Source organism: Lytechinus variegatus, chromosome 3 (assembly GCF_018143015.1).
Source record: "Lytechinus variegatus isolate NC3 chromosome 3, Lvar_3.0, whole genome shotgun sequence".
In the NCBI taxonomy this organism is placed as follows: Eukaryota; Metazoa; Echinodermata; class Echinoidea; order Temnopleuroida; family Toxopneustidae; genus Lytechinus; species Lytechinus variegatus.
In genome coordinates this window covers 103,210-129,582 of record NC_054742.1, presented here as the reverse complement: position 1 = coordinate 129,582, position 26,373 = coordinate 103,210, and the positions used below count along the sequence as shown (strand labels likewise).

General features: G+C 36.3%; 1 protein-coding gene across 2 annotated transcripts; it reads left to right on the top strand.

The window, feature by feature from the left end:
* The first annotated feature begins 1,913 nt into the window (after nucleotides 1-1,913).
* Nucleotides 1,914-26,373, top strand: LOC121409898 (mitochondrial coenzyme A transporter SLC25A42-like). Of its 2 annotated transcripts, none has more exons than XM_041601678.1 (7): nucleotides 1,914-2,136; nucleotides 15,345-15,586; nucleotides 18,952-19,060; nucleotides 20,507-20,690; nucleotides 21,894-22,010; nucleotides 22,990-23,141; nucleotides 24,990-26,373. In XM_041601678.1, the coding sequence occupies exons 2-7, from the start codon at nucleotides 15,431-15,433 to the stop codon at nucleotides 25,310-25,312; spliced, it is 1,041 nt and encodes a 346-aa protein (XP_041457612.1). In that variant the 5' UTR covers nucleotides 1,914-2,136; nucleotides 15,345-15,430; the 3' UTR covers nucleotides 25,313-26,373. The 2 variants fall into 2 exon arrangements, with proteins under 2 accessions (XP_041457612.1, XP_041457611.1); XM_041601677.1 differs by having other exon boundaries at nucleotides 1,914-2,240.

Sequence of the window (26,373 nt, the reverse complement as noted above, 5' to 3'; positions counted from 1 at the left end):
ATTACGAATAATTCACTATCTCACTGTTCATTAGGCCTTAAGGAGAAGTCCACCCCAATAACAAATTAATTTATATTATAAAAAGAGAAAAATTCAACAAGCATAATACTGAACTTGAGTTTCATCAAAATCAGATGTAAAATAAGAAAGTTATGACATTTTAAAGTTTCGTTTAATTTCACAAAACAGTTATTTGCACATCCTGGTTGGTATGCAAATGATGAGACTGATGACGTCACCCATGCACTCAGTATTGTTTTTTATTATGTGAGATATGAAATATTCTAATTTTCTCCTCATTGTCAAGTGAAAATTAAAGTGATTATATAATTCCTCCCTGAACATGTGGAATTAGCATTGTTTAATACTATAGGATTCAGTCAAGTCGGTTCCTATGGTCAAATCTGTAAATGAAATATTGTGTAATTCAAACAATAAAAGAACAAAACAAATAGTGTGTGATGGACATCATCGACTGACTCATTTTCATTTCACTGAGTTGTGCATATCACTGTTTTGTGAAAATAAGCGAAATTTTAAAATGCCTTAACTTTTTTTTATTTTACTTCCGATTTGATGAAATTTTCAGTGTTATGCTAGTTTGATTTTTCTTTACTTGTTCAAATCAATATTTTGGTGGGGTGGACTTGACCTTACAACTCTTGCTATGGCAACGGCACCGGCGTATTTTCGAGACACCTTTGTTTTCCCACTGGACATGCTGATGAAGTATCCCTAAGGGTAAAAAAGGTCGAGATTGATTGTCTTAATGCTAGATAGATTACCTACATGACTGGTATATTGGTTACATCAGGCTCATTTTTCTCCCAAACTTTGAGATCGAGCAGGCAGAATTCAGAACATGGCATATTTCTGTGTACAAGACTATAACGTATGATAGTTTCCGTTCCTAATCCCTTTTCATTTGAGACAATTAACGCATTTCAAGTTGAAAGTATAACAGTGTTCTTGTCCGGGGTTCTTGTACTACTATATACAGTTTGAAGAAGCAAAATTAATATCGAGTCCGGAATCGATTTTGATTTGCAATAGGGTCTGCGTAAGTATATTATATACTAGCAGGCTAGCATCGTCTGCTACGTAGACCAAATGAGCGAACATGATGACAGCACTCTCTGTTCTTTGAAATTGCGCGACTGAGATAACAAAAACTCAACCTCAAAAATCAAATTTTAATAACAAACTTGAGAAGTACAAGAAATGCTGCAGTTTATTCAAAATGCTTAGCAAATTTTGAAAAGTTGCCGAGAAAAGTATACCAAAAAGGTGAAAACATTGAGAAATATATGGGCCTTCGTGCTTGTTTTCATCAGCACTTTTATTTGAGCAAAGTTTATGTCCTTTTTAAAACACCCAAAACGCACCAAAAACTTTGTATCTTTGTGATGAAAATTTCCAAACCACTCCAAAATTTTATTCAAACTCGGGGTCAAATTCGTCACACTTTGCAGCACTATAATTAAGTATTTTGAAATTGTAGAGGAATTGAAAAAAAATGGTCCATGGAATAATTCCAATTTCTTAGCTTCACATCGGATCTGCAGTAAGCGCAGATAAGGAGAAAAATCAGCTCATACCTGACTAATCACCTGGGGAGTGTTTCATCAACATTTTCATCCGACAAGTTGTCAGATCTGACATCGGCTGAGAGGCACTGTTACTATGGTAACTGTCGGATAAAATTGGACTTGTCGGGTAAAACGTCCGACAAGTCCTTTCATGAAACGCCCCACTGGTCATCTATTGTGACGTCAGCGCGCAAAATGTAACATAAATGTAAAATATGCGCAGATCATGATGCACACATGCGCTATGCACAAACATAAATGTGGAACGTCCTCAATTGAATTGCGACGTGAAATTGCGCAAGACGGTACCCTTCAGCGCAGCTCAGCCGAGTTTCCTGAGGCCGAGGGCGAGTTTTTATGAAACTTGTTGGACTTCATTCCAGAACGTACCGGTACGTACGGCTTCTACACGGTGGCTTCTACACTTTTAGCTAGCTCTGCTGCCCGTACTTTCGGGGGCCGGCCGACGTAACGGTGCGCTAGCGCTAGCTAGCTGAGCCGCGAGGAATCGTCTCACACTCACGTAAAAACTGATTCAATGCCAGTGGTGAGGTCATCTGTGAACAAATTTAACATTTAGACTGTGCCGACTCTGGATTGGAGATTAAATGTTATCGGTAATTGTAGCCTGCTGAGACATGTAGGCCTAAGGTGAATAGAATAATAGATAGGCCGGAAAGTTGAACAGGACTTTTGATTGACACGATTAGTTTTGTTATTCGATGTTCTGGGGCCCGTTTCTCAACACCTGTCACCTGGACAAGTTAGTCATATCTTTATCCACCAACCATGGAGTTAGTTCCAATCTTACTAAAACTGTTTCTCGAAAGGCTTCCTAACTAAAATACCTTGATATCGATCGGTACAAAGAGCAAACGAGACGTAGAGTCCCGTAGAGTCTAGCCTTAGAGGCTTAGTCACAAAATAGCATAATTTTCAAAATTAGGCCTGTATAAAAATTGCAAATATTGTTTGGGAATTTCATCTTTTAAAAATAATAGCACAGGTAAATTATGCACCATACATACTTAGACCATGAAGACTAGGCCTAGAGCATTCAAATTTTCAATTGCTGAGAAAATGGAATTATGAATAATTAATCTCGTGACTTAAAAATCACGTGGACGTGGAGATGGGTACCCCCAGGATATCCAATTTTAGTAGATTACGAAAGGAAACCATAACGGGTTTTCTTTGTAAAATGATGATAATTATACGTTTTTTTACGATTCCAAACATCATCAAAATATAGTTTAACAATTTTCTTTTAAATCTTCTAGGCCTATACCGAAATTTACGATTTGACAAATTCTATGCATAAATTAGTATAGGCCTAGTATTTATCAAAATGTTAAAGAGAAATTCCAGTAGGCCTAGTTGCAGTAAACACTGATTTCATGAGAAAGTTTGTAAAACAAGGCTTAAAGGGGAAGTTCACCCTGAAGAAAACTTTGTTGTAAAAATAGTAAAAAATATTGGTGAAGGTTTGAGGAAAATCCGTTAAAGAGTAAGAAAGTTATTAGAGTTCAAAATTTTGGATTTGTGACGTCATAAACGAGCAGCTGCCCCATGTGTTATGTAATATAAAATATATATATTTCAAATTTTGTATGGTTCCTGATGAATTAATTTTGTTTTCTTTTCATGATCGGGTGTGAAATGATTTGTCTATTGATATACAAAAGTTACAGTGAAAACCATTTTCAATTTTCTGAGAAAATGACATTTCATTGATTTTTTACCATTCGCTATGTAGGAATGCTGCTCGCATATGACGTCACAAATCATATAATTGAAATTCTAATAACTTTTTAATTATTTGATGAAATTTTCTCAAACCTTCAGCAATATTTTTTATTATTTTTTCTGCTATTTTTACAATAAACTTTTGTCAGGGTGAACTTCCCCTTTAATTGTCAGTATGATGGTGGGCCCCAAGTCTGCGCACCTAACAATTTGAGTTAAGATTTCACATGAATTTCTTCCTATTTCACAAAATCTTTCAATTGTTAATGTTCCTTACATCATGATGAGTTAGTTTGCCAAATATCTCATAAAAAAATGAAAAGAAATACCGTAAGGGCACTAGTATTCAACCCGTTTGGAGAGTTTCCTCAAATATATAGAAACATAGAATTTACCTGAATTTCAGACCCGTCTTATTTCTAAGAGCAATTGCTGGTTATTCTTTTTCCGTTATTTTTTTTTTTGCGCGGGCGATCGAATTATACGGCGACGGTTTTTGGCACTAGTATTCAATCCGTTGGCACTAGTATTCAACCTAGCGATGAAAGATGGTCCTGTCTCTCAATCTGCCCTTGTCCCATCCGACTATGGACTAGACCATTTGAGATGAGACCAAACGGGGAATTAATCAAAGCCAGAGACTTACATAGATCTAGGCCTAGATCTAATTTAGCAATATAAACCCTTTTGAGATTTGCTATCTATCCTCACTAGGTTGAATACTAGTGCAATTCAGTGCAAAAGGCCATCGGCGCATAATTCGGTCCTACGCGCATACAGTCGACAGATTGATAAAGAAAATACCGACAACAGATTACCCTGGAAATAACAAAGGTATGAAATTAAGATAGTTTCCATATTTCTAAATATTTTTGGAAATATGTCAAAATCTTTGAATTCTGCTGGGTTGAATACTAGTGCCCATATGGTATATGATTTTCTTGGAAAAAACCTCGGGCAGTCATTTTCAGATTGAAAAAAAATGGTACCCCATGTCTGCGCACTCATTCACATGAAATGCCCTGAATTCAATATTTTTCCACCATTTTGAGTCAGATTTTTTAAAGAATACCTGTCGATGTATTGCATGTGTAAAGTTCGCGCTCGTTGCGTTGCGTATATTCTTCGCGCAGATACGCGGGTGCGCAGACCTGGGAGACAGCGCAGACATGGAGGAACTGACCATAAGTCCATATATCATCGAGGATCTAGATCTGGTACAGTTACATCAACTGAACTTTGTGAAATCTTGAAATCTACGCTGAAAAATGTTCACATCGAAGATCCCCAACACAGATAAGCGCACGTGGGACAATGTATAATTATTACTTAGAGCGTCGGGCCCAACGCTCTACCCAAATCCTGTGCTTATTTGCTGATTTCTCAGCAATTACACAATTTCTTCCAGAATCCTTTGGCAAATGCGTTTTATTCATACAAACAATACAAACAGACACTTTGGTGGTCATTTCATTGGATTCTGTACGAACTTATTTTGATATCGTTACCAAAACTAGCATTTACCTTTAATAGCTAGGGGTCTGAAAATTAAAAATACAAGTCCAATTATGGATGGCCTGACGTGGTAGAATCTTTATCGATGAACTTATTTTACTATTTCAAAAGGAATGGTTTTGTGGCGTATTACTAACATTTTTTATAGATTCTTTGTATTACAATGATCATTGAATGCATTATCCCACTTATTTTTTGATGTAATTTCAACATCTATGATTGATTACGTGAGATTATAATTTTAAAATTTATAGGCACTTTTGCATGTCATAGTCTACCCACGTGATGCCACTACTTAATTAAAGGAGAATGAAACCATTGGAACAAGATAGCTTGTGTGAAAACAGAAAAATCAAAGAAACAGATCAACAAAAGTTTAAGAAAAATCAGACAAATAATGAGGTTATTTCAACCAAACTTGGATGGTAGATGGACTTGGGGGACCTGCATGTTATGCTGCAGTTGGAGGTCACATGGTAAGGTCAAAGGTCATTTTCAGGTCAACGTTAAAGTTTACATGCAAGACTCTTATGACACCCAACTCCGCAACCGTAGGTCACTTTTCAACCAAACTTGGATGGTAGATGGACTTGGGGGACCTGCATGTTATGCTGCAGTTGGAGGTCACATGGTAAGGTCAAAGGTCATTTTCAGGTCAACGTTAAAGTTAACATGCAAGACTCTCCTATGACACCTAACTCCGCAACCGTAAGTCGCTTTTCAACCAAACTTAAACGGTAGATGGAGTTGGGGGACGTGCATCTTATGCTGCAGTCGGAGGTCACATGGTAAGGTCAAAGGTCATTTTCAGGTAAACATTACAGTTTACATGCAAAGCTCTTATGACAAGTGTTATTCCGTCCCAGTCATTTCACAATGAAGTTTTGATACAATTTTGTTGCGTGCCCTCGCAAATCACAAGATTTCAGGTTATTTTCATAAGTGGGCGAGACACAAATTTGCATTTGCCTTGTTTTCAAATCAACTTTTTGTTGGGATGGACTTGTCCTTTAAGGGCATTAGGGTTTGTCAAGTCATTTCAAGGTATTCCTGCAATACCATGATACCACACTGAATGTATTCGATGTCTATCTCTGTTTATCTGTTTTTTCCTAAATGAGCACATTTGACCCCCTTTTTATTTAATGGATAATATCTTCTTAGAGACTTCAATACAAAGACCATGGTTGGGGGGGGGAAGTTCACAGTTGGCGGCTTTGCCCTTAAAATTTTCAGGGTAGTCGGCGCCCACTCACCGTGACGCGTGGTAGCGAGAACTTTGGATATGATTGAGAATATGATTTTACAAAATGGCTCCTAGATGATGTCAGGATCCCATTTGACCTTTAACTCGTTTCATACACATGTTATAAAATTTTGAAGGAAATTGATAGAGGAGTTTTTGTACCATCAAGAAAGGGTGGAAGAATAAAATTAAATAAATAGATAAATAAATGAATAAATAAATATTGAATGAATGGATGGAAGGAAGGAATAAAAATTGAATTCAAAATAATATTTGTACGAAATTAACAGTTGAGCTGTCAATTGACAGGTCACCTAATGTAAAGAAATAATGAATAAAAAAAGAAAATTTGTACAAAATTACCGGTAATGGTCTATTTTTCCCTTTTTTTTCTCTTATTTCTTGTCTTCCTTTCACCCCTTTTCTTTTTTCCCCTTTTCTTCTCTTTTTTCCCGTCTTTTCTTTCTCTCTTTTCCTCTCTCCTCTTCCTTTCCCCTCTTTTCCCCTCTCTCTCTCTTTTCTTATCTATCTTCCCATCTTCTTCCCTTTTTAAATATTCTCATCCTTCCTCTTTTTCTTCTTCTATTTCCCCCTTTTCCTTTCTCCTTTCTTTTCTTTTCCCTCTTTCTCTTTCCCCCTTTACTTCTCCCTTTTCTTTTTCTTTCCTTTACCTTTTTTCTCTTTTAATATTTTTTTTCTTCTCTCCCTCCCTTCCACTCCCTTTCTTTTTCTTCTATTCTTTTCCCCTCTTCCTCTATCTCTCCATTTTTCTTATCTTTCTTCCCATCTTCCTCTCTATTTAAATATTTTTTTTTCCTTCCTCTTTTTTTCTTCTTCTTTTTCCTCCTTTTCCTTTCTCCTTTCTTTTCTGTTCTTCCTTGTCCGTCTCATTTTTCTCTTCTTTCCCCCTTTTCTTCTCCCTTTTTCTTTGTCTTTCCTTTCTCCCTCTTACTCTCTTTTCTATTCTCTTCTTTTCCCATCTTCCTCTCTCTTTTTATTCTCTCCCTTTTCCCCTCTCCCCCCCTCTCTTTATGAGGGGGGGGGGGTAAGGCAGTTCCCACTCGCCCCCCCATGGATCCGCACCTGATAGAACCCCATGGTCTCGTATCATTTGACCTTTAGACCTCTCGATGACATTTGATATGTCTGGGGAGCGTTTCATCAATATTTTCATCCAACATGTCAGATCTGATATCTTTCCATGATTTTGATTGGCTGAAAGGCACTGTTCCTATGGTAACTGTCGGATAAAATGGGACTTGTCGGATAAAACGTCCGACAAGTCCTTTCATGAAACGCCCCCCAGATCATAATTTTACACACACTGCGGACTATCGTACCCGCGGTCTTTCGGACCCGCGGACTATCGGACCCGCGGTCTATCGGGATGTCCCCGATAGAATAGTGATGTACAAAGTCACAAATGTAACTAACAAGTCAAGAACCCTGCTCACGCTACAGCTCTACAATAGCACCAAACTTTTGATAAATTTTCTATCTCTTTCTTCCTCTCATACACATGCTCATTTACTTTTTTGTACAGAACTCTCAATAATGCTCTTTTGCACTCGGTTCTAATAGTACTTACTGTACATTGACCTGCATGTATTGACTTGTGATAAACTGCTGAGCTACAAAAGATACAGTAAATATGTACACATGTGTGTTTACATTACTAAGATCTTGGATGTGTGAAGAGGTCCAGGGTCCATAGTACTTTTCTTAATCTGTTTCTCTCTCAATGCTTTTCAGTGTGAATCAGCATTTTTTAACAATCCATTATCATTTGAGATGCATGTGTTACGGGAATCAACAATGAAGTCTTAACCAAGGTTAAGTTTTTAAAATGTCATCATAACTTTGAAAGTATATGGATCTCGTTCTTAGTCATAAGAGTAATCAATCATCTTGCATGAGTTTCAGGTAACGTGATTAAGGTCAGAGGTCATGTAGGGTCAGTGGAGTACCGTGGGTCATGGCATTGGGGGTGCACAAGCAAAAAAATTTAGTCACTTAGTAAGCGTGCGGAGCGCACATGCCAGGTACATGTATGTTGACCTAATCAAAACATTTTAAGGACAGTGCCATTAAACGAATATGTATCTCACTGATCAAATAATGTGCAAATTTTTGATGTTCAGACATAATAAGCAAATTTTTGAAATCATGATATGTACCTGTGACGGTAAACAAACAATGTGAGCGCGAAACGCAAGCTGAATTGACCACGAAACGGACATTTTAGGAATCCATTAAGAGTATACATATATAACCATACAGCCAAGTTCTTGCTGATTTTGTTAGAATTACATCTAAACACATGAAGCAATTGTAGTCATTGTAATCATAATATACGCATCTCACTAATAAAATATTGCAAGCGCAAAGCATGAGCTGAAAGTTTAGGAAATTTAGATGTGACGAGGGCATTCTAATGCTTGTTTGTAGGAATGCACTAAGACTATACTATTTCACAATGATGCATGCGAGCGCAAAGTGGGAGCTGAAATTTTTTTTATATTCTGATCAGAAAAGGGACATATAAGGACTGATTTTAGGAATTCATGAAGAGCCGACATATCTCACCAACTTTTGCGAACATAGACATGGACAGGAAATGTTTTATATTAAGATATTAAAATAGGGCAATCTCTTTAAGTAGTCATGATAAAGAAGCATATGTCACTACATAAAACATTAATAAGTCGAAGTGCCAGGAAATATATTTGGTGTATACTGACTTGTAAACGGGAGGTTTTAGTACAACAGGATTATATATCGCGTTAAACAGACAATGCGAGCACCAGGAACAATAAAGACAGAGTCCCTGAGCAAATTATGTTTCATAAAGTTATGAAAAATGTTTCTTATGTGATATAACATAATGATAACATGAACAATAATTTCTTCTTTCCTTCTATGTTTCTCCCTCTTTTTCTGCTTTTCCCGTTTTTTTTTTTGGCCAGCTGATTGGGGGGCATTTGGGGGATTGAGTTACGCCACTGTGTAGGGTCAATGAACTTTGACCATATGGGGGTATTTGCTGAAAGCCCATTATAACTTAATGGATCTTGTTCATGAAACTAAGACATGATGTTAAACAATGTATCAATAATCATCTTTCAGGAGTCTTACAGTAGGTCACATGATCGAGGTCAAAGGCCATTTACATGTAGGGTCAATGAACCTAGTATTTTATTATTATATAAATGGCGTTTTTGTCTCTCCTGCATAGCAGAGCGAGACTATAGGTGCCACTTTTCCAAAGTTAAGTTTTGAAATGTCATCATAACTTAGAAAGTACCGGTATATGGACGTAGTTCATGAAACTTGGACATAAGGGTGATGAAGTATTACTGAACATCTTGCCTGAGTTTCAGGTTACATGACCAAGGTCAAAGGTCATTTAGGGTCAATGAACTTAGACCATGTTAGGGGAATCAATATTGAAATCTTAACCCAGGTTAAGTTTTTGAAATGTTGTCATAACTTCAAAAGTATATGGACCTAGTTCATAAAACTTAGACATAAGGGTAGTGTATCACTGAATATCTTGCCTGAGTTTCACGTCACATGATTAAGGTCATTTATGGTCAACAAACTTTGGTCATGTTTGGGGTTATTTGAGGAATTGTCATAACTTTCAAAGTTTAAGGATCTAGTTCATGAAACAAAGACATAAGAGCAACCATGTATTCCTGAATATCATGCATGAGTTTCAGGTCACATGACCAAGGTCAAAGGTCACTTAGGGACAATGAACTTCGGCCATATCGGGGGGTATTTGAGGAATTGTCATAACTTTGAAATTTTATGGATCTAGTTCATGAAACTTGAACATAAGAGCAATCAAGTATCCTTAAACATCCTGTGCTAGGTTCAGGTCACATGATCAAGGTCATAGGTTATTTAGGGTCAGCAAACTTTCGTAATATTGGAGGAATTTTGGGAATTATTATCATAACCTTGAAAATCTATGGATTTAGTTCATGAGACTTGGACATAAGAGCAGCAATGCACATGTATCCCTGAATACACTGTGTGTGTTTCAGGAACATGGCTAAGATCAAGGGCCATTTTAAGGTCAATGAACTCTGGCCGTGTTAGGAGTGTGTGTTGAATTGGCATAAGTCAGCACTGCTGAGCCTAGTGCATGCGAGACTGCCAGAGGCATTCCACTTATTATAGTGTGGTGGTAAGAAAATTCTTCTCATTGATTCATAGCTAATGAAATGACATCAAAACATTTTTCATGAGGAATCAGATCATACTTTACCTTATTGCAATGATCCACACCAACTTTTTTGAAAGCCATCATATTTAATTTTTTTAATGGCCCAAAATTGAAATTTGGCAGCCCAAAGAAATAGAGAAAAATGTTGAAAATAAACTTTTAACATTATGAAAAAATGGACACCACGAACATTAATGTACTTCAGTTTCGGGTTGTACCAAATGTTTTATTCACAGAAATACAATTTCATTGTAGATTCTAACTAATATTCTTGAAATCATTCAATTTCATCAATGAATAAAAAAAAACTTCCAGTAATTGATTAATACTGTTAAAGTTCAAGTCCACCCCAGGTAATGTTGGTTTGAATAAAAAGAGAAAACTCAAAGAAGCTTTCATCAAAATCCTCTGTAAAATAAATTTATGACATTTTAAAGTTTCACTTATTTTTTGACAAGACAGTGATATTCTCAACTCAGTGATATGCAAAAGTGAGAGTCGATGATGTCCCTCACTCACCATTTCTTTTGTTTGATATTGTTTGAATTGTGCAATATTTCAAATTTTACAGATTTGACAACAAGGACCCTCTTGCTTGAACCACAAAGTGTTAAAACAATTATAATCACACATGTTCAGGGAGGATTCAATCTTTGTTTCATGTGACAATGAGGAAAAATTACAATCATATTCCATGTAATGAGTCTATAGTGAGTGGATGATGTCAACAGTTTTCTCAAATTTGTATACCGACCGAACTTTAAAACTTCATAACTTATTTCACATCTTATTTTGATGAAATTTTCTTGGTTATATTTGTTGATTTTTCTCTTTTTATTCAAACCAATTTTTGGGTTGGGTGGAGTAAGCATTCATTTTTCTGTAGTACATAGACAAATAAAGGAGCTAGATTCTTTTCAGCTGAAGTCACAATCACATTTCTCAGTCACAAACTCACACAAACACACACACACATATAGAGTAGCCAACTTGACACTCGTATTCTAACAAGATTATTTCCAAGTTTTTGCATGAAACCTTGAATTTGAAAATGATTATATGAATTCTGTAAACAATGTGATCATGATCAAAGCTTCCATTTTGTATATTCATTCATGAAAATCAGCTTGAAATCATGGCAATAATTAAGGAAATAGAAAGAATTTTCAACTTTCATCATGAAAGAATTGCCTGTTCTAATTTACCATGCATATGCTTTTAATGACCATTAGATGGTGATAGAACTACAATTGGCAAAATAAATGAACAGTAGACATGGTGGGATTATTTTAATTGTATTTCCCTAATTATTGCCATGATTTCAAGCCAAATTTCAAAATTAAATGAATTAAATGGAAGCTTTGATTATGATAATCCTTTCATTGTTCACTGAAATCATAAAATCATATTTCAAAATCATATCATGTAAATTTCGGGACAATGTTTGTGTTTGTTTTTAAGTTACATCTCAAGAAGTAGATGCTCTGCTGCAGAGTGATCACAAATCTCAAGGTTTACCAACGCCGTAGATTCAGCGGGGAGTTATTGTAATTTGCTATACTATGCCGATTTTGTGTGTGTTTGTGTGTAGATCAAAGAAAAAAGCCAAACTGGCTTAAATTGAAATTGCGGAAAGTTGGTAAAATGTCTGCAATAGCAGGGGGAAAAAATCTTAATTTTTTTTTGGGGGGGGTTACCTGCATCGGGCCACCAAACCTTGGCATTTTTCAAAAATGGTGTACCAAGGTTAATTTCTGGTGGCCCTGGGCCAGGGCTAATGTCGAACCTTGCTTATTGAATGGAAATATTTGTTATTTCAAATAATGATAACTTGAATTTGTCACTTCATTGGACTTCTACGTATGTAATTTGTAGCAAGCATTCTTCTGTTTTTAATAATTTTTTTTCAAGTTTCCGGTTTCCACCAGATTTTTGATAGAAAATTGAAAGTTAAATGCTCATTTTCTCAAATTTAAACTTAATATAGTGTGGACTTAAATGTTATGGGGTATTTTGGGAGCTGATTTCCCCTCGGGCCCCCAGTTAACCAAACCATGGTTCTTGTTAATACAGTCAAGTACAAATACATATACAGTACTGTACATGTGGTTGATATGTAATGCTCTATCAGACCACCACATGTTGCAGATTTGAAAGTCATCTCTAATAAAGTCCAGATAATCGGGGATCAATGCACTTTGAAAGACATTACACTGGGGTTAATAGTGTAACTTTGTAATTATGTCCATTTGTAACCAAATTGCATTGCAGTCCAGATCTATGCATGGTATTTTGGGGTCACAAGTCCCAGAAGTATATGTACATGTAGGTCAACTTGACCTACATATATATTTCTGGGACTTCTGGTCAACACCTTAAATATAAACAAGAATATGTACAAGATATTTGGGTACACAAATTATATATATAATATTGATTTTAAAAATCTGAAATTTCTAAAGAATTTTTTCATAGATCTGTGCATTTGTCTTGGTTTATGCAGGGACATGAGAGGGGGATCCCTCTCACGTCCCTGGTTTATGAATCAATATTTCTCAATTATATGGCATTATATGGTTTACAGCATGATATTGGGAACCAAAATGTTGTTACAGAATTTCATGCTTTTTAAAGTATGGTATGGTAGCTTACATGTAGCTTTAGGCCCCCTTCTTCATCAGGCAGTGAAATCAAAAGGTGTTCTGAAAATATGGCAGGGTTTTTGTATTAGTGAGTTTTGAGATATTATTGTCTCGCCTGCATGCCAGAGCGAGACTATAGGTGCCGCTTTTCCGATGGCGGTGGCATCAACATTCAAATCTTAACCAAAGTTCAGTTTTTGAAATGTCATCATAACTTAGAAAGTGTATGGACCTAGTTCATGAAACTTGGACATAAGGGTAATCAAGTATTTCTGAGCATCCTGCTTGAGTTTCAGGTCACATGACCAAGGTCAAAGGTCATTTAGGGTCAATGAACTCTGACCATGTTGGGGGAATCAATATCAAAATCTTAACCAAGGTTAATTTTTTGAAATGTTGTCATAACTTTGAAAGTATATGGACCTAGTTCATAAAACTTAGACAGGGTAATAATGTATCACTGAAGATCCTGACTGAGTTTCAGGTCACATGATTGAGGTTAAAGGTCACTTAGGGTTAACAAACTTTGGCCATGTTGGGGTTATTTGAGGAATTGTCATAACTTTTAAAATTTCATGGATCTAGTTTATAAAACTTGGACATAAGAACAATCAAGTATCCTTGAACATCCTGTACAAGTTTCAGGTCACATGACCAAGGTCAAATGTCATTTAGGGTCAACAAACATTGGTATTTTGTTGGAGGTATTTGTAGAATTGTCATCATAACTTTAAAAACTTTATGGATCTAGTTCATGAAACCTGGATATAAGAGCAGCAATGTATCCCTGAATGTGCATGTTTCAGGAACATGTAACAAGATCACATGTCATTTGGAAATCTGGCCGTGTTGGGAGTATGAGTTGAATTGGCATCATACATGTACATGTAACTTAGAAAGTTTATGGATCTAGCTCATGAAACATCGACATAAGGGTAATCAAGTATGAATGATAGTTTTGCTCATTATGTCTTAGGTCACATGATCATTGTTCAAATGTTATTTTGGCTCAATGAATATAATATTTTTATCATCATATTAGTGTTTTCTTCTGTGAATAATTATTCAATAGCTGTTTTCAAAGACAGCACTGCTGCTATATCGTACTGCATAATGCAGGTGAGACTGTCTGAGGCATTCCACTTTTTATTTAAGGTGCATGTAATAACATAAGAAAAAGAAAGTGGGAACATCACATCATCAGCCCACCTATTGCACATTCATGTTGACATGTATACCTGCTTTCACAAATATTTCAAAACTTTAGAATTCAGTATAACATTGTTATCAGATTTTGATTAATTTTTCAGCATTTGCTTAGTGAATATTCTTCTTTTACTAAGATAAAATTACTTTCCTCCCAGAGTATCCCCTTTAATAGAGTAATGATGAGAATTCAATCAAGAAAATTTGCCAGATAGTCTTTTTTTTTATTTGCATACCTGTATATCTGTCTATTCTCCTGCTCTCTGATTATTTATTTACCTAATTTTTGTACATTTTTTATATGTTCATGGATCCGTGTATATTTTTATAAAAATCGTTTTGCAATAATTAGGAGTTGATCTCACATATTATAAAATTCTTTGGCATCGGCAAATTTGTAATAATCATAAAGTGCAAATAAAAAAGAAGGTACTTGTACCAATGTTTTGATTCCAAATGCGAGTTTTACACACAAGGTTTACTGTTTCATGATTGTTACTAAAATAAAGTACCTAATAATGTACCTATAATCAATAGCAGCATCATGTGCAGCTCCCCCCCCCCCCCCCATAACGTGATTCCTATTGGTGTAATCAGAGATCTTTATGTAATCACATTTCATTTGACATTTTATCAAGCTCAAAGGAATGAAGTTCATTCAATCAATACAAAAATTAAAAAAAATATATTCATGCCATATGATACATTATTAAATGCTGATGGATCATATAAAAAATATACAAATTCTTAAAAGAAGAATCATGAGACATGAAATATTCAGCTTTAATGGAAAAAAAAGCGATCATCACTTTCAAGAAAAAAAAGAAGTGATAAATTTGCTGCAATACCCTTCCTGGAAAATAGATACCATATATATCTTCATCCAAAACATGCACAAAATCTTTCCCCCCTTTTTTTTTATAGATTTTGTGAATGAGAATTCTGATTTTCACAAGTCAAGATCATGATTTTTATCATATGCTAGTGTATTCTTTTGCAGAAAATATTAAGATTGAAGGTTTCATATTGAGTGTTTTCACTGCATGGTGAACTTTATTAGTACCTATTGTCTTGTATGAATAACAGTGAAAGGTGTGTGAAAGTCATCAGGGATTATGATAACAGAGTGTTACCTGTTGTTGTTCTCATCAATTATGACACAATAGATTGATTGAAAGTGAACTTCAGTCGCGGAGACGAGACACTGGGAAGTTGAGACAAGCAGACTGCCTCCATGTAAAGGTGCTTTAGTATGCAAGGTAGCGAGGTGAGCATAGGAGCTCAGGAGAAGAACAGTAAGGATAGTCATCAGCATCGAGTCCCACTCATAGAAGATCCTCACATGGTCGAGGTGTCTGTTAACCTCAAGGGTGATGGCAGGCAAGCCAGCCAGATATCATCATCCCATGTAAGTTCTCACTCACCACTTATGTTGATGTGCATTTCACACTGGTAGAAAGTTAAGTTTTGCTATTTAGTTGGGTTTCTGGAGGTTCTTAGCCCCACCTTCTTTCTGTTTTCACTTTTACCAAGTTGGCTAAACTGACAATTAGGAACTAGCTGACCTTGTTATAAAGCAAGTTCAGAGCTGGGTTGGAGTCAGAACTTTCACCACTCTTTAAATGACTGCTGTGCCTCTTTTTACATGCCTGTCATAGACGGGACATATTATGGTATCAGGCTCGGTGTCTGTCTAACCGTCCGTTAAAGGACAAGTCCAACCCAACAAAAAATTGATTTGAATAAAAACAGAAAAATTCAACAAGCATAACACTGAAAATTTCATCAAAATCAGATGTAAAATAAGAAAGTTATGGCATTTTACAGTTTCGCTTATTTTCAACAAAAAAGTTATATGAATGAGCCAGATACATCCAAATGAGAGAGTTGATGACATCACTCACTATTTCTTTTGTATTTTATTATATGAAATATGAAATATTTTTATTTTCTCGTCATTGTCATGTGAAATGAAGTTTCATTCCTCCCTGAACACGTGGAATTCCATTATTTCAACATTTTGTGCTTCAGGCAAGGAGGTCCTAATCGTCAAATTCGTAAAAATTGAAATATTGTATAATTCAAACAATAAAAAACAAAAGAAATAGTGAGTGAGTGACATCAGCACCTTTTTCATTTGGATGTAACTGGCTCGTTCATATAACTACCGGTATTTTGTTGAAAATAAGCGAAACTTTGAAATGTCATAACTTATTTTACATCCAATTTTGATGAAATTTTCGGCGTTGTGCTTGTCTGATTTTTGTCTATTGATTCAAATCAACATTTTTCTGAGGTGGACTTGACTTTTAATGTTTCACTGTAAACGCGATAACTTCAGTTTGACTTGACCTAGGCTAATATAACTGGGTGTTGATCCCAGGAAGCCTATTGATTTCGAGTTCAAAAGGTCGCAGGTCAAGGTCACAGTGACATGTTTTCATCTTTCCCTTCTGAAGTCCTTGTAAACGCGATAATTTCAGTTTAACTTAAGCCAGGCTCATAATTTGGTGTGTATGATGCTAGAATGGATCACAGGTAGCCTATTGATTTTGAGGTGAAATGGTCAAGGTCACAACGACATGCTCTCATCTTACCCTTCTGAAGTTATTGTAAATGCGTTAACTTCAGTTTAGCTGAAGCTAGGCTCATATAATTTGGTGTGTATGATACGAGCATGGATCCCAGGAATCCTATTGATTTTGAGGTCAAATTCACAGTGACATGTTTTTATCTTACCTTTCTGAAGTCCTTATAAACACAATAACTTTAGTTTAAGTTAAGCTAGGCTCATATAATTTAGTGTGTATGATGCTAGCATGGATCCCAGGAAGCCTATTGATTTTGAGGTCAAAAGGTCAAGGTCACAGTGACATCTTTCATCTCACCCTTCCAGGGTGCTACATAACTTTTTAGATTTACTTGCCCTTTCGGGCAAGTAAATTTTTAAATATTTTGAATATGCTTGCCTGAAAATCTATTTCGCTTGCCCGAAAAAAATCCTTGTAAACCAAGTTTTTACCTCCTCAAACGAAAATATTAATGTTTTATAAACCATTGACCTTTTCCCCCCTCTTTTGACATACATGTATATCATATCGACCCTAATTTGGGTAATTCTACTGTGAGAATTTTGCTTGCCCAATTCGGGCAAGTAGTTTTAGTCTTTAATTCAAAACGTTTGCCTGACTTTAACTTTTACTTGCCCCGGGCAATCGGGCAAGGGCTTATGTAGCACCCTGCCCTTCTGAAGTCCTTGTAAACGTGATAAATTAGTATATCTTAACCTAGGGTCATATAATTTTGATACCAGCATGGATCCCAGGAAGCCTATTGATTTTTAGGTCAAAAGGTCAAGTTAAACTACTAGTATATCGCCCAGGTGCCCACCTCCCAAACCTCGCTCAAATTGGACCCTTAATACGCAGTTTTGGAGCACACCATTTCAGTGTTTTTATACCATCCCAAATTGTACTGTAAACACATAGCTTTCCTGAAGAAATGTATACCCTTATATAGCAGCCAATCAAAGTTTGGTATCAAAGTGACGTCATATGGGCTTTAAATTATGTTCAGTCGATTCTACGCCCAAAATTGCCCTTATTCTACAGTAAAAATATAACACGGAAAATAATTTTGGCGCACATTCAACTCATTCTGGCTCACTGTGCGATGCCCGCATGCGCAGAACTCCACTCTATCAACACTCGAGTCACCGCTAAACCAACGCTCGCGACCGCTCGCCACCGCTAAAGCTCCGCTAAGACAATGCCCATGTTTTCAATTTTTTCCCCAATTTTGTGAGCGGTGACGAGCGTTGTCCAAATTCGACCTTCTCTCCTTGCCGCTCCACGACTGCTCCAACAACGCTTGGGCGGTGTGACCAGGCCTTTTAATATCATTAGACAGGTTTCATCCCGGGGGGGCACTCAGTATATAATGCATAGTGGGTATGTGCCGCGGAGGGGACCCCCATTTTCACACTCAAATTTCCGTTCCAAGGCATAGCATTTTTGCCTTGTTGAGAAAAAGAACAAAGAAAGTCGCTCCAAGGCATAGCATTTTCTTCTTATCGAGAAAAAAAGAAGAGAGAAATCCGCTCCAAAGCTTCGCATATTTTTCGTTACGCCGCTCCGATCGCATTGAATGAGCTGCAATTTTGGTGAAAAGCGGCCGCAGAGCTCCCCCGGCGGAGGCCGCGCTAGCTGCATCATGCACGCATGACCGTTCCATAGGGATGCATGTATACGCACTCACACGCTGGCGATCCGTTTCAAGGACCCCCGTTTTCACAAACATTTGTCGTTCCGAAGCCCATTCCTAAGACCCTCTTTTTTACAATAAGCCCGCTACAAGGCCCTCGTTTTTTGTCTCGCCCGCGGCACACCCCCACCACTTTTTTGGTCGAGTGCCCCCCCCCCCCGGGGGGTTTCATACTCTGATATTTTGAAAGTAATCCTCATAACAGCCAAGTTTCTGTCTATAGGTCCTTGCATTGTTTTCTGTGCACATCAATATAATGCCATGATGTGACATCACTCATACTGGCCCATTTACAATGCAGAGTTTTCACACTCATGGAAGAGGCTGGTTTGGTGCATTTCAATCGAGGATATTAAGAAGCCAGAGAATTTTTGTGATTTAATATGTTGATGTTGAAATAGGTTATAAAGGATGTAGGTTTTGCTTAGATACCAAATTTATGGAAATTTATTTCCTTTGTATATCAACTTTAAAGTATTGAGTGTATTTCATTTTTTATTGTTCCTTTAGGGAAATGTTTGGCGTAAGATTGTTTCATCCCTACTGGCTGGGGCAGCTGCTGGAGCTGTTGCCAAATCGGTCATTGCTCCCCTGGATCGTACAAAAATTCTCTTTCAGAGTAAGTTCAATACACTAGATAATAAATGAAAAAGTCAGAGAAGTATTTCCCTAGGTTAAATACCATGTAATAATAGAAAATTAGCTTTCATATTTATGAAGAAAATATTAAATGGAAGTACAGCCTTGATATCTTGATTAAATTGCCTATACAATCAGTGGACAGATTGTTGTGAAAGTGTGTTGAATTGTAGATTTCAAATGCTGAATGTGGTAAGTACGATTGGGCAGTTGATTTTTTGTCTCACCTGCATAGCAGAGTGAGACTATAGGGGCTGCTTTTCCGACGGCGGCGGTGTCAACACTAAATCTTAACCAAAGGTTAAGTTTTGAAATGACGGCATAACTTAGAAAGTATATGGACCTAGTTCATGATATCATATCTCTGTAAGTGTATTGGTCTAGTTCATAAAACGTGGACATAAGATTAACAAAGTATCATTGAACATCTTGTGTGAGTTTCAGGTCACATGACTGAGGTCAAAGGTCAATGGACTTTTGCCATGTTGGGGGGTATTTGTTGAATTACCGTCATAACTCTGTAAGTACATTATATTGGTCTAGTTCATAAAACTTGGACTAAGAGTCATCAAGTATCATCATGCGAGTTTCAGGTCACATGACCAAAGTCAAAGGTCATTTAAAGTCATTGAGCTTTAGCCATTTTAGTGGTAATTATTAGATTGCTGTCATAACTTTCAAATTTTATAGATAAAGTGTATAAAATGTGGATACAGGGGAAATCAAGTATCACGGTCACATGATCAAGGTCAAATGTCAATGAACGTAGTATTGTATCATTATATGAATGGTGTGTTTTGTGAATAACTATTGTAGTTTTCAAAGTCAGTACTGCTGCTATATTGAATCGTGTGATGCAGCTGAGACCGCCAGAGGCATTCCACTTGTTTTTTTAATCTGTTCATAGAACTTTATCTCACTCTCAGATGCTTTAAAAATCTTTAGTAGTTTGTTCCTAATGTGCACCTAAATCTGACATTCACAAGTAACAGAGGTGCCTCAAGAACAGCTTTTAATTCCCCTCCTGAAAGTGAATACCCAGTACCTTCATTGGTTATCATGGAATACATCATGTATGAATGATCCCTTCATGGAAGTTATGTGTGTTCATGGTGCCTGTTAATCTCAAGGGTAAAACTTGCTTCTAACTTGATACACTCATATTGTATTTTGGAATTGTTTGGGTTTTTGTCCCCACCCACCCCCCCCCCCCCCTCCCCTTCCAAATGTTTTGGATCTTGCAAATAATTAGGTAATAAGTGGTCTTTCATGATGATTGTCACCTTTTTTTTCCCTTAGAAATGTTAAATTAGATGTCGATAGTGCATTCTGTATACCTGTAGATGTACCGGTTAATATTTATTTACTGTTCATGTATCTAATCACAACCTTTCATTCATTTATTTTGTGTTGTTGTTTTGTTTAGCATCAGATATGAAGTTTTCTGTAAGGAATGCAGTTGGTGTTCTTAGAGATGTGTACCAGAAGGAAGGATTGGTCGCATTGTGGAGGGGTAATTCAGCAACGATGGTCCGAATCATCCCATATGCTGCTATCCAGTATGCAGCGCATGAACAGTACAAAAAACTCCTCAACACCCAAAATACACAGTATGTGTTTTGTCGCCAGATTATAGAGTACCGAAGTGATCATATTACAAAAAAAGACTGAACCATAAAATGTTAAAGAAATGTAATTACACAACATCAGTGCGGAATTAAACTTTGGTTCAGTGGACAAAGAGGAGAAAATAAAAATAATGTTTCATATAATGAACTACGAAAGAAAAAGTGAGGGACGTCATCAGTCTCCTCATTATTTTGCTTACTGATCAGGATGTGCATATAACTATTTTGTGAAATTAAGTGAATCTTTAAAATGTCATTATTTTATCTTATTTTACATCCAATTTTGATGAAATCATCAGTGTAACATTCTTGTTCAATTTTTCTCTTTTTATTCAAATCAACTTTTTGTTGGGGTGGACTTTTAATAAAAACACCTTGATGTCAGAGTGGTTTTTTCCTTAAATGTTAAAGTAGAAGATCAAAATACGATGAAATATTATGAAGAATAGAACATGTTGAAAGGTGTTCACATCTTACGAATGGTTTTAATTTATGTGTAGAATCATTTAGTATTAGTCTATATTGTGAGAATTGTTTCAGAAGTGGTCACATCTAGTGTAATTATTGCAGGTAATGATGAAACATGATCATGACATACATTCAAAATGTTTTTATCTTTGGTTTTAGTTATTGTTGATTTGTTATACCAAATGAGTTAGATGGCAGTGATGCTTTTAAGCAAGCAAGGGTTTGGTAATTTTGACTACACTTAGAGTGAGCCAATCTGCACGGAGCAACAGATACATTTATCTGAATGAATATTTGATGTGTGCCTTCCTTCAAACTACCACGGATTGTTTTGATACCATGTACAATATCAATCTGAAGATGCATTTAACCTATTTTAACTGGACTTATTCAGACTAAGTTTTTATAGCTGCAAAATATCAGATTGGTGCAAAAATTACAGAATGAGCAGCAACCACCTTTCCTCCCTTTCCCCTTGTGCAATATATAATACATACTCACAAATTGCTTCAAAGAGAAGATTGGTTGACCAACACCATGTGTTAATCAATGTATTCCTATATGTTTTTCAAAGTTACGTAAAATCTTATTTCAACAGATGTGCAAATGAAGGTTCTTGTTTTCTACTCTTTCTTCTCATGTATTTTTTTGTGTGTGTTGCTTTCTGCTTGAAATATTTAGAATTACAATCCTCTGTTTACCATCTTCTTCTGGCAGGAACCTAACCCCTGCACGACGATTTTTGGCAGGGTCTCTTGCAGGTGTTACAGCAGCTTCCTTGACATATCCATTGGATGTCCTCAGGGCTAGGATGGCAGTTACTCACAGAACAAGGTATGTTACTCAGATAGTACAGCTACCAAGTCTCCCTCATTATTTGTGAGATACCTTGAAAAAAGAAGTCTGCAAAATTTATCAAAGCATTTTGCTGGTTCTCATATTCATCAACTACATTTTGAAAGATTTCCCATATTCTTTGGTGAAAATATAATTTTTTCTGAAAATTGACTTTTTCTTGTGCAGCTGTGATATTGAAAAGTGGAAGCAAAGAACAAAAAGAAAATATATTAATTTTTTTCAAATTAATTGAAGTGAGAAAAAGATTGTAACAGAATAACAAAAACCCCTCCCAACCTACCCTATGCAGGCACATGTCCAGCATCATATCCTACAAAGCATTTCAGGGCCCCAATTGTCTGGGAACAATAGTGACTCTATTAGGCTTGTGCATTGGTCCATACATTTCTTTGTCATATTTGATTCAGGATACACTTGTGCTATTTCTCAGCGACCCATTACTCCCTTTTTTTTGGAGGGGGGGGGGGGGGGTAGTCTTGGCAAGCCTTTCTTGTAATTCATAATCTTAATCTGCCTCAATACTTGGACGGTCCTTCTATTTCATGCATTTTCCTTACATTCCATGTAACAATCTTTGTTTTGGTCAGAGAGAATTTGGTAATGCACTTTCCTTCTAACTTTCACTGCAACTCAGTGTTGGGGAGCTTTCCATTTCCAGGTCTAGAATATTTTTGTATCCTATTGTTGATGCTTCTGTAACCAAGATGTTAATCAGATAAACCTAATTTACCTCTAGACGATGTGATCCATAATAGTCCGCCCTCTACCGTTGCACCTTTGTGGTGACCCCACCACTCATACATGCTCCATCTCATTTAGCTTTCTGAGTTAAAAAGGTTCACAAGCCCCCATATAACTGCAATGTGTGGACCATTTAAGTGGACACACTGTAGTGTAAGAGTGAAAAATTGTGGAAATGATGTGAAACTGATCAAATTCATTTGTTTTTATCTAGTTACAAAGGGATCTTGTCAATGTTCCTAATGACACTCAGGTTGGATGGAATGTCCAGTTTCTACAGAGGTTTTCTCCCTACAGTACTAGGTGTTATACCCTATGGGGGCATCAGTTTCTTCACATATGAAACCCTCAAGAAACGACATAGAGGTAAGTCATTCAGAGGATTTCATACTTTGAACTGCTCAGTTTTATTTTATATGATTTTGTACATATGCTAACTCATACGGTGTGAACCCAACTATGAAGCAACAGGCATTGGTAAATATTTTTGTAAAAATGCATTGAATAATGATATGCTCAAAATTTATTTTGACTTGCACTTGATGTATACTAATTCCAGTTGGGCCTATAAGATACATTTCACCATGCTATGATTAACCATGAACTAATTTATGTCACATTTGGTGTGTGGGTGTTTTCCATTATGCTTGACTATTAAACTTTAGCCATGAAAATGCTGAAAAGCACAAACAGTAATAATGTGCAATTAGGTTTTAGTCAAACCAATACGCATAGACCTAACTGAAAGTGTAAGGTCAATATGTATGTTGTTATTATTTTGTATGCTGTTGTATCCAATTCACTAACCTACCTTTGAATGATTTATTCCCTCCCCAATTGAATCAAATTGATAAGACTTCTCATGAACCATTTGATATTTTACAATCCTATATTTGCATGATATTAAATGCAAGTTTCACACATGTGAACACTCAGGTGATTTTCAATTTTGCTTTTCATTTAATAATAATTGCATTTTATGAATGCTTTCTTGTTTTGTGTATCCCTTCTTCCCCTCATCCTTATTTTCTTTCTCCCGTGTCACTTTTTCCATCCCATATTTTCTGCTGTACTTTTAGATGTTACTCTGGTAGACATTGTATGATTAATATTGTGAATTTGACTTGTAAGTTGTAAAACAAACATTTTTATGTACTATATAGAGAGTAATTAATTGCCTGATAGTTCTTTTTTTTCATCCCTCTGATTCAATCTTTTCTTTGTTTTATCTTTCATTCCTATCCAATCTACTAAGTCTACTGTATGGTATCCTTTTTTGCTAAAAATCTCATTCTTTTCTTTGTCTTTCCTATCATACTCACACTTTGCTGCACGTTTATTCCTGTTTCTTCATGATTCAACTCATCTCATTCCCATCGCTCCACCCCATATCTCATACCTCACTTTAATTTCTCTTTTTCTTTCTGTCCTCTATTTCTATATGCCAACCCTTATAATCTTATGTTGTACTTGGAAATATATTTCTTTTTTATATAATTGATTGCGTCTAAAATTAAAAATGTCATAACTTTTCATTTTTCATCTGATTTTAATGAAATTTTTGTGCTATGCTTGTTAGATTTTTATCTTTTTATTCTTATCAACTTTTGGCTAGGGTGAACTGGTCCTTTAACTGTTAGGATTTGAATATTTCCACAGAGATAGCATTTTGGATATGGGTTGGGATTTTGTTCCAGACGGCAGGAGTAATTACAGTAAACTTGTGATCCCCATATCAAGCGTTCGTGCGAGGGTCATAGTTTAGATTAAAGAAAAAATGAGCGGAGGGATAGGACAGATGAAGAGGAAGGAAAGGAGATTAGGTCTTGGAGATATTTGGGTTCCATATTTTGATTAATTTTCTTTCTATATGATCATACAGTTTAGATGAGTCATCTACATTGATTTGATATTTCCAAAAGAATTATACAATATTAACATGATGAGTCTTCAAATTGAACTGAATACACTGTACTGTAGCTTAGAAATCTTAAAGTAAGGGAAATATCATTAGTTTTTGGAGTGTTGATACATTAATTGCAATAACATTGGAAAAGAGTTTGATATTTGACAGAATTCGATTCAATTCAAAGGTGCAGGAAAAAAAAAGCTTTTAGAACAACCATTGTCCTTGATAGTATCAAGTCTATAAAACTTACTCTCTTCATGAATTTTGATTAAAGTGACATTTCCTTTATTTCAATTCTTCAATAGAGTACACAAATGCTGCGGAGCCAAGTCCTACAGAAAGGCTTGCGTTTGGAGCAGTTGCAGGTCTGTGCGGCCAGTCAGCATCCTATCCCTTGGATGTCATCAGACGACGTATGCAGACGGCAGGAATTACCAAGTACTCCTATGACTCTGTCCTGAATACAGGGAGGAACATTGTGCAGGAAGGTGGTGTGATTGGAGGCCTGTACAAGGGGCTCAGTATGAACTGGATCAAGGGACCTGTTGCAGTAGGAATCAGTTTCACAGTCTTTGACCTGACCTTGAAATGGTTGTCTCAGACGTACTTCTTCAGGGACGATTCATAATCCTGCGCTCATGAGGAATCTATGCAGTGTGTGTTCTGTTCAAAACATCAGTGATTTTATCTTATTTCCAAGTTCTTATCTTCCTCGTACAAGATCTGTACTGCATTCTGTGCATCCTGCTTGCATGACCAGTCAAAGTGAAATTGAAAATAAGACTCCTAGGATGAGATTCATAAACAGCAGAGGTCAGTCCAGTTGTGTTAACAAATTTGTTCATTGTTCCTTTTACAGTTCTATGTATGTCTTAATGCACATTCAGTTTGCATACAATGCATTAAAGCAGCGCTTCTCAACCTTTGTTTACTCGAGGATCACTTTGACTCTCAATTTTTTTTCGAGGCCCACCTACCAAAATGTTAAGAAAGCGATATGACTACTTGTCTTGACTCAAAGATAGATTATAATGGGCATATTAGTGCCCATAACCTTTAGGTAGCCTGGCCTTTGAGCCCCTCCTCCAAACGTATACAACCATGACAACATATTGTTATTAATAATAAGAATGCAGAATACCTTCAACAATCGACACACATTGCTTATGATTTTGCATCACTGTCAGTTATGATGAATCCAAATTTAATGTATTCAGGTTCATATTTTCTTACAGTTACATTCAGAGTCTTTTCAATTTGTTTCCTCCCTGGCCCTTTTTAAATCGCTTTAAAAAGTGTCAATTTTGATGTAAGAATGTTTTCGTGAAATTTGAACTCAAAGTCCGGAAGCACGTTTGAAACAAACAGTTCAAGAACTTACTGCATTCGCAAAGGTCCGATAAATGGGCGACAATTAACTTGATAAGGTTCACATCTAAGTTAGATCGAAACCATATATTACAACATGCATAAAGCATGCTTTAGCTTTGTTTTACCCACGACCGACCGATCAAACATAAAATATTTAGGCTGTCAGACAGGTCCAGGTCTGTGAAACATACTATAGTTTTTCCCCCATTTTTTTTTCTTCCTCTGGAGCTTCTCGCGGCCCACCGTTTGAGAAGCGCTGCATTAAAGGATACTGTTTCCTAATTGTCTTTGCCAGTTGCATGGAATTGACAGTAATTG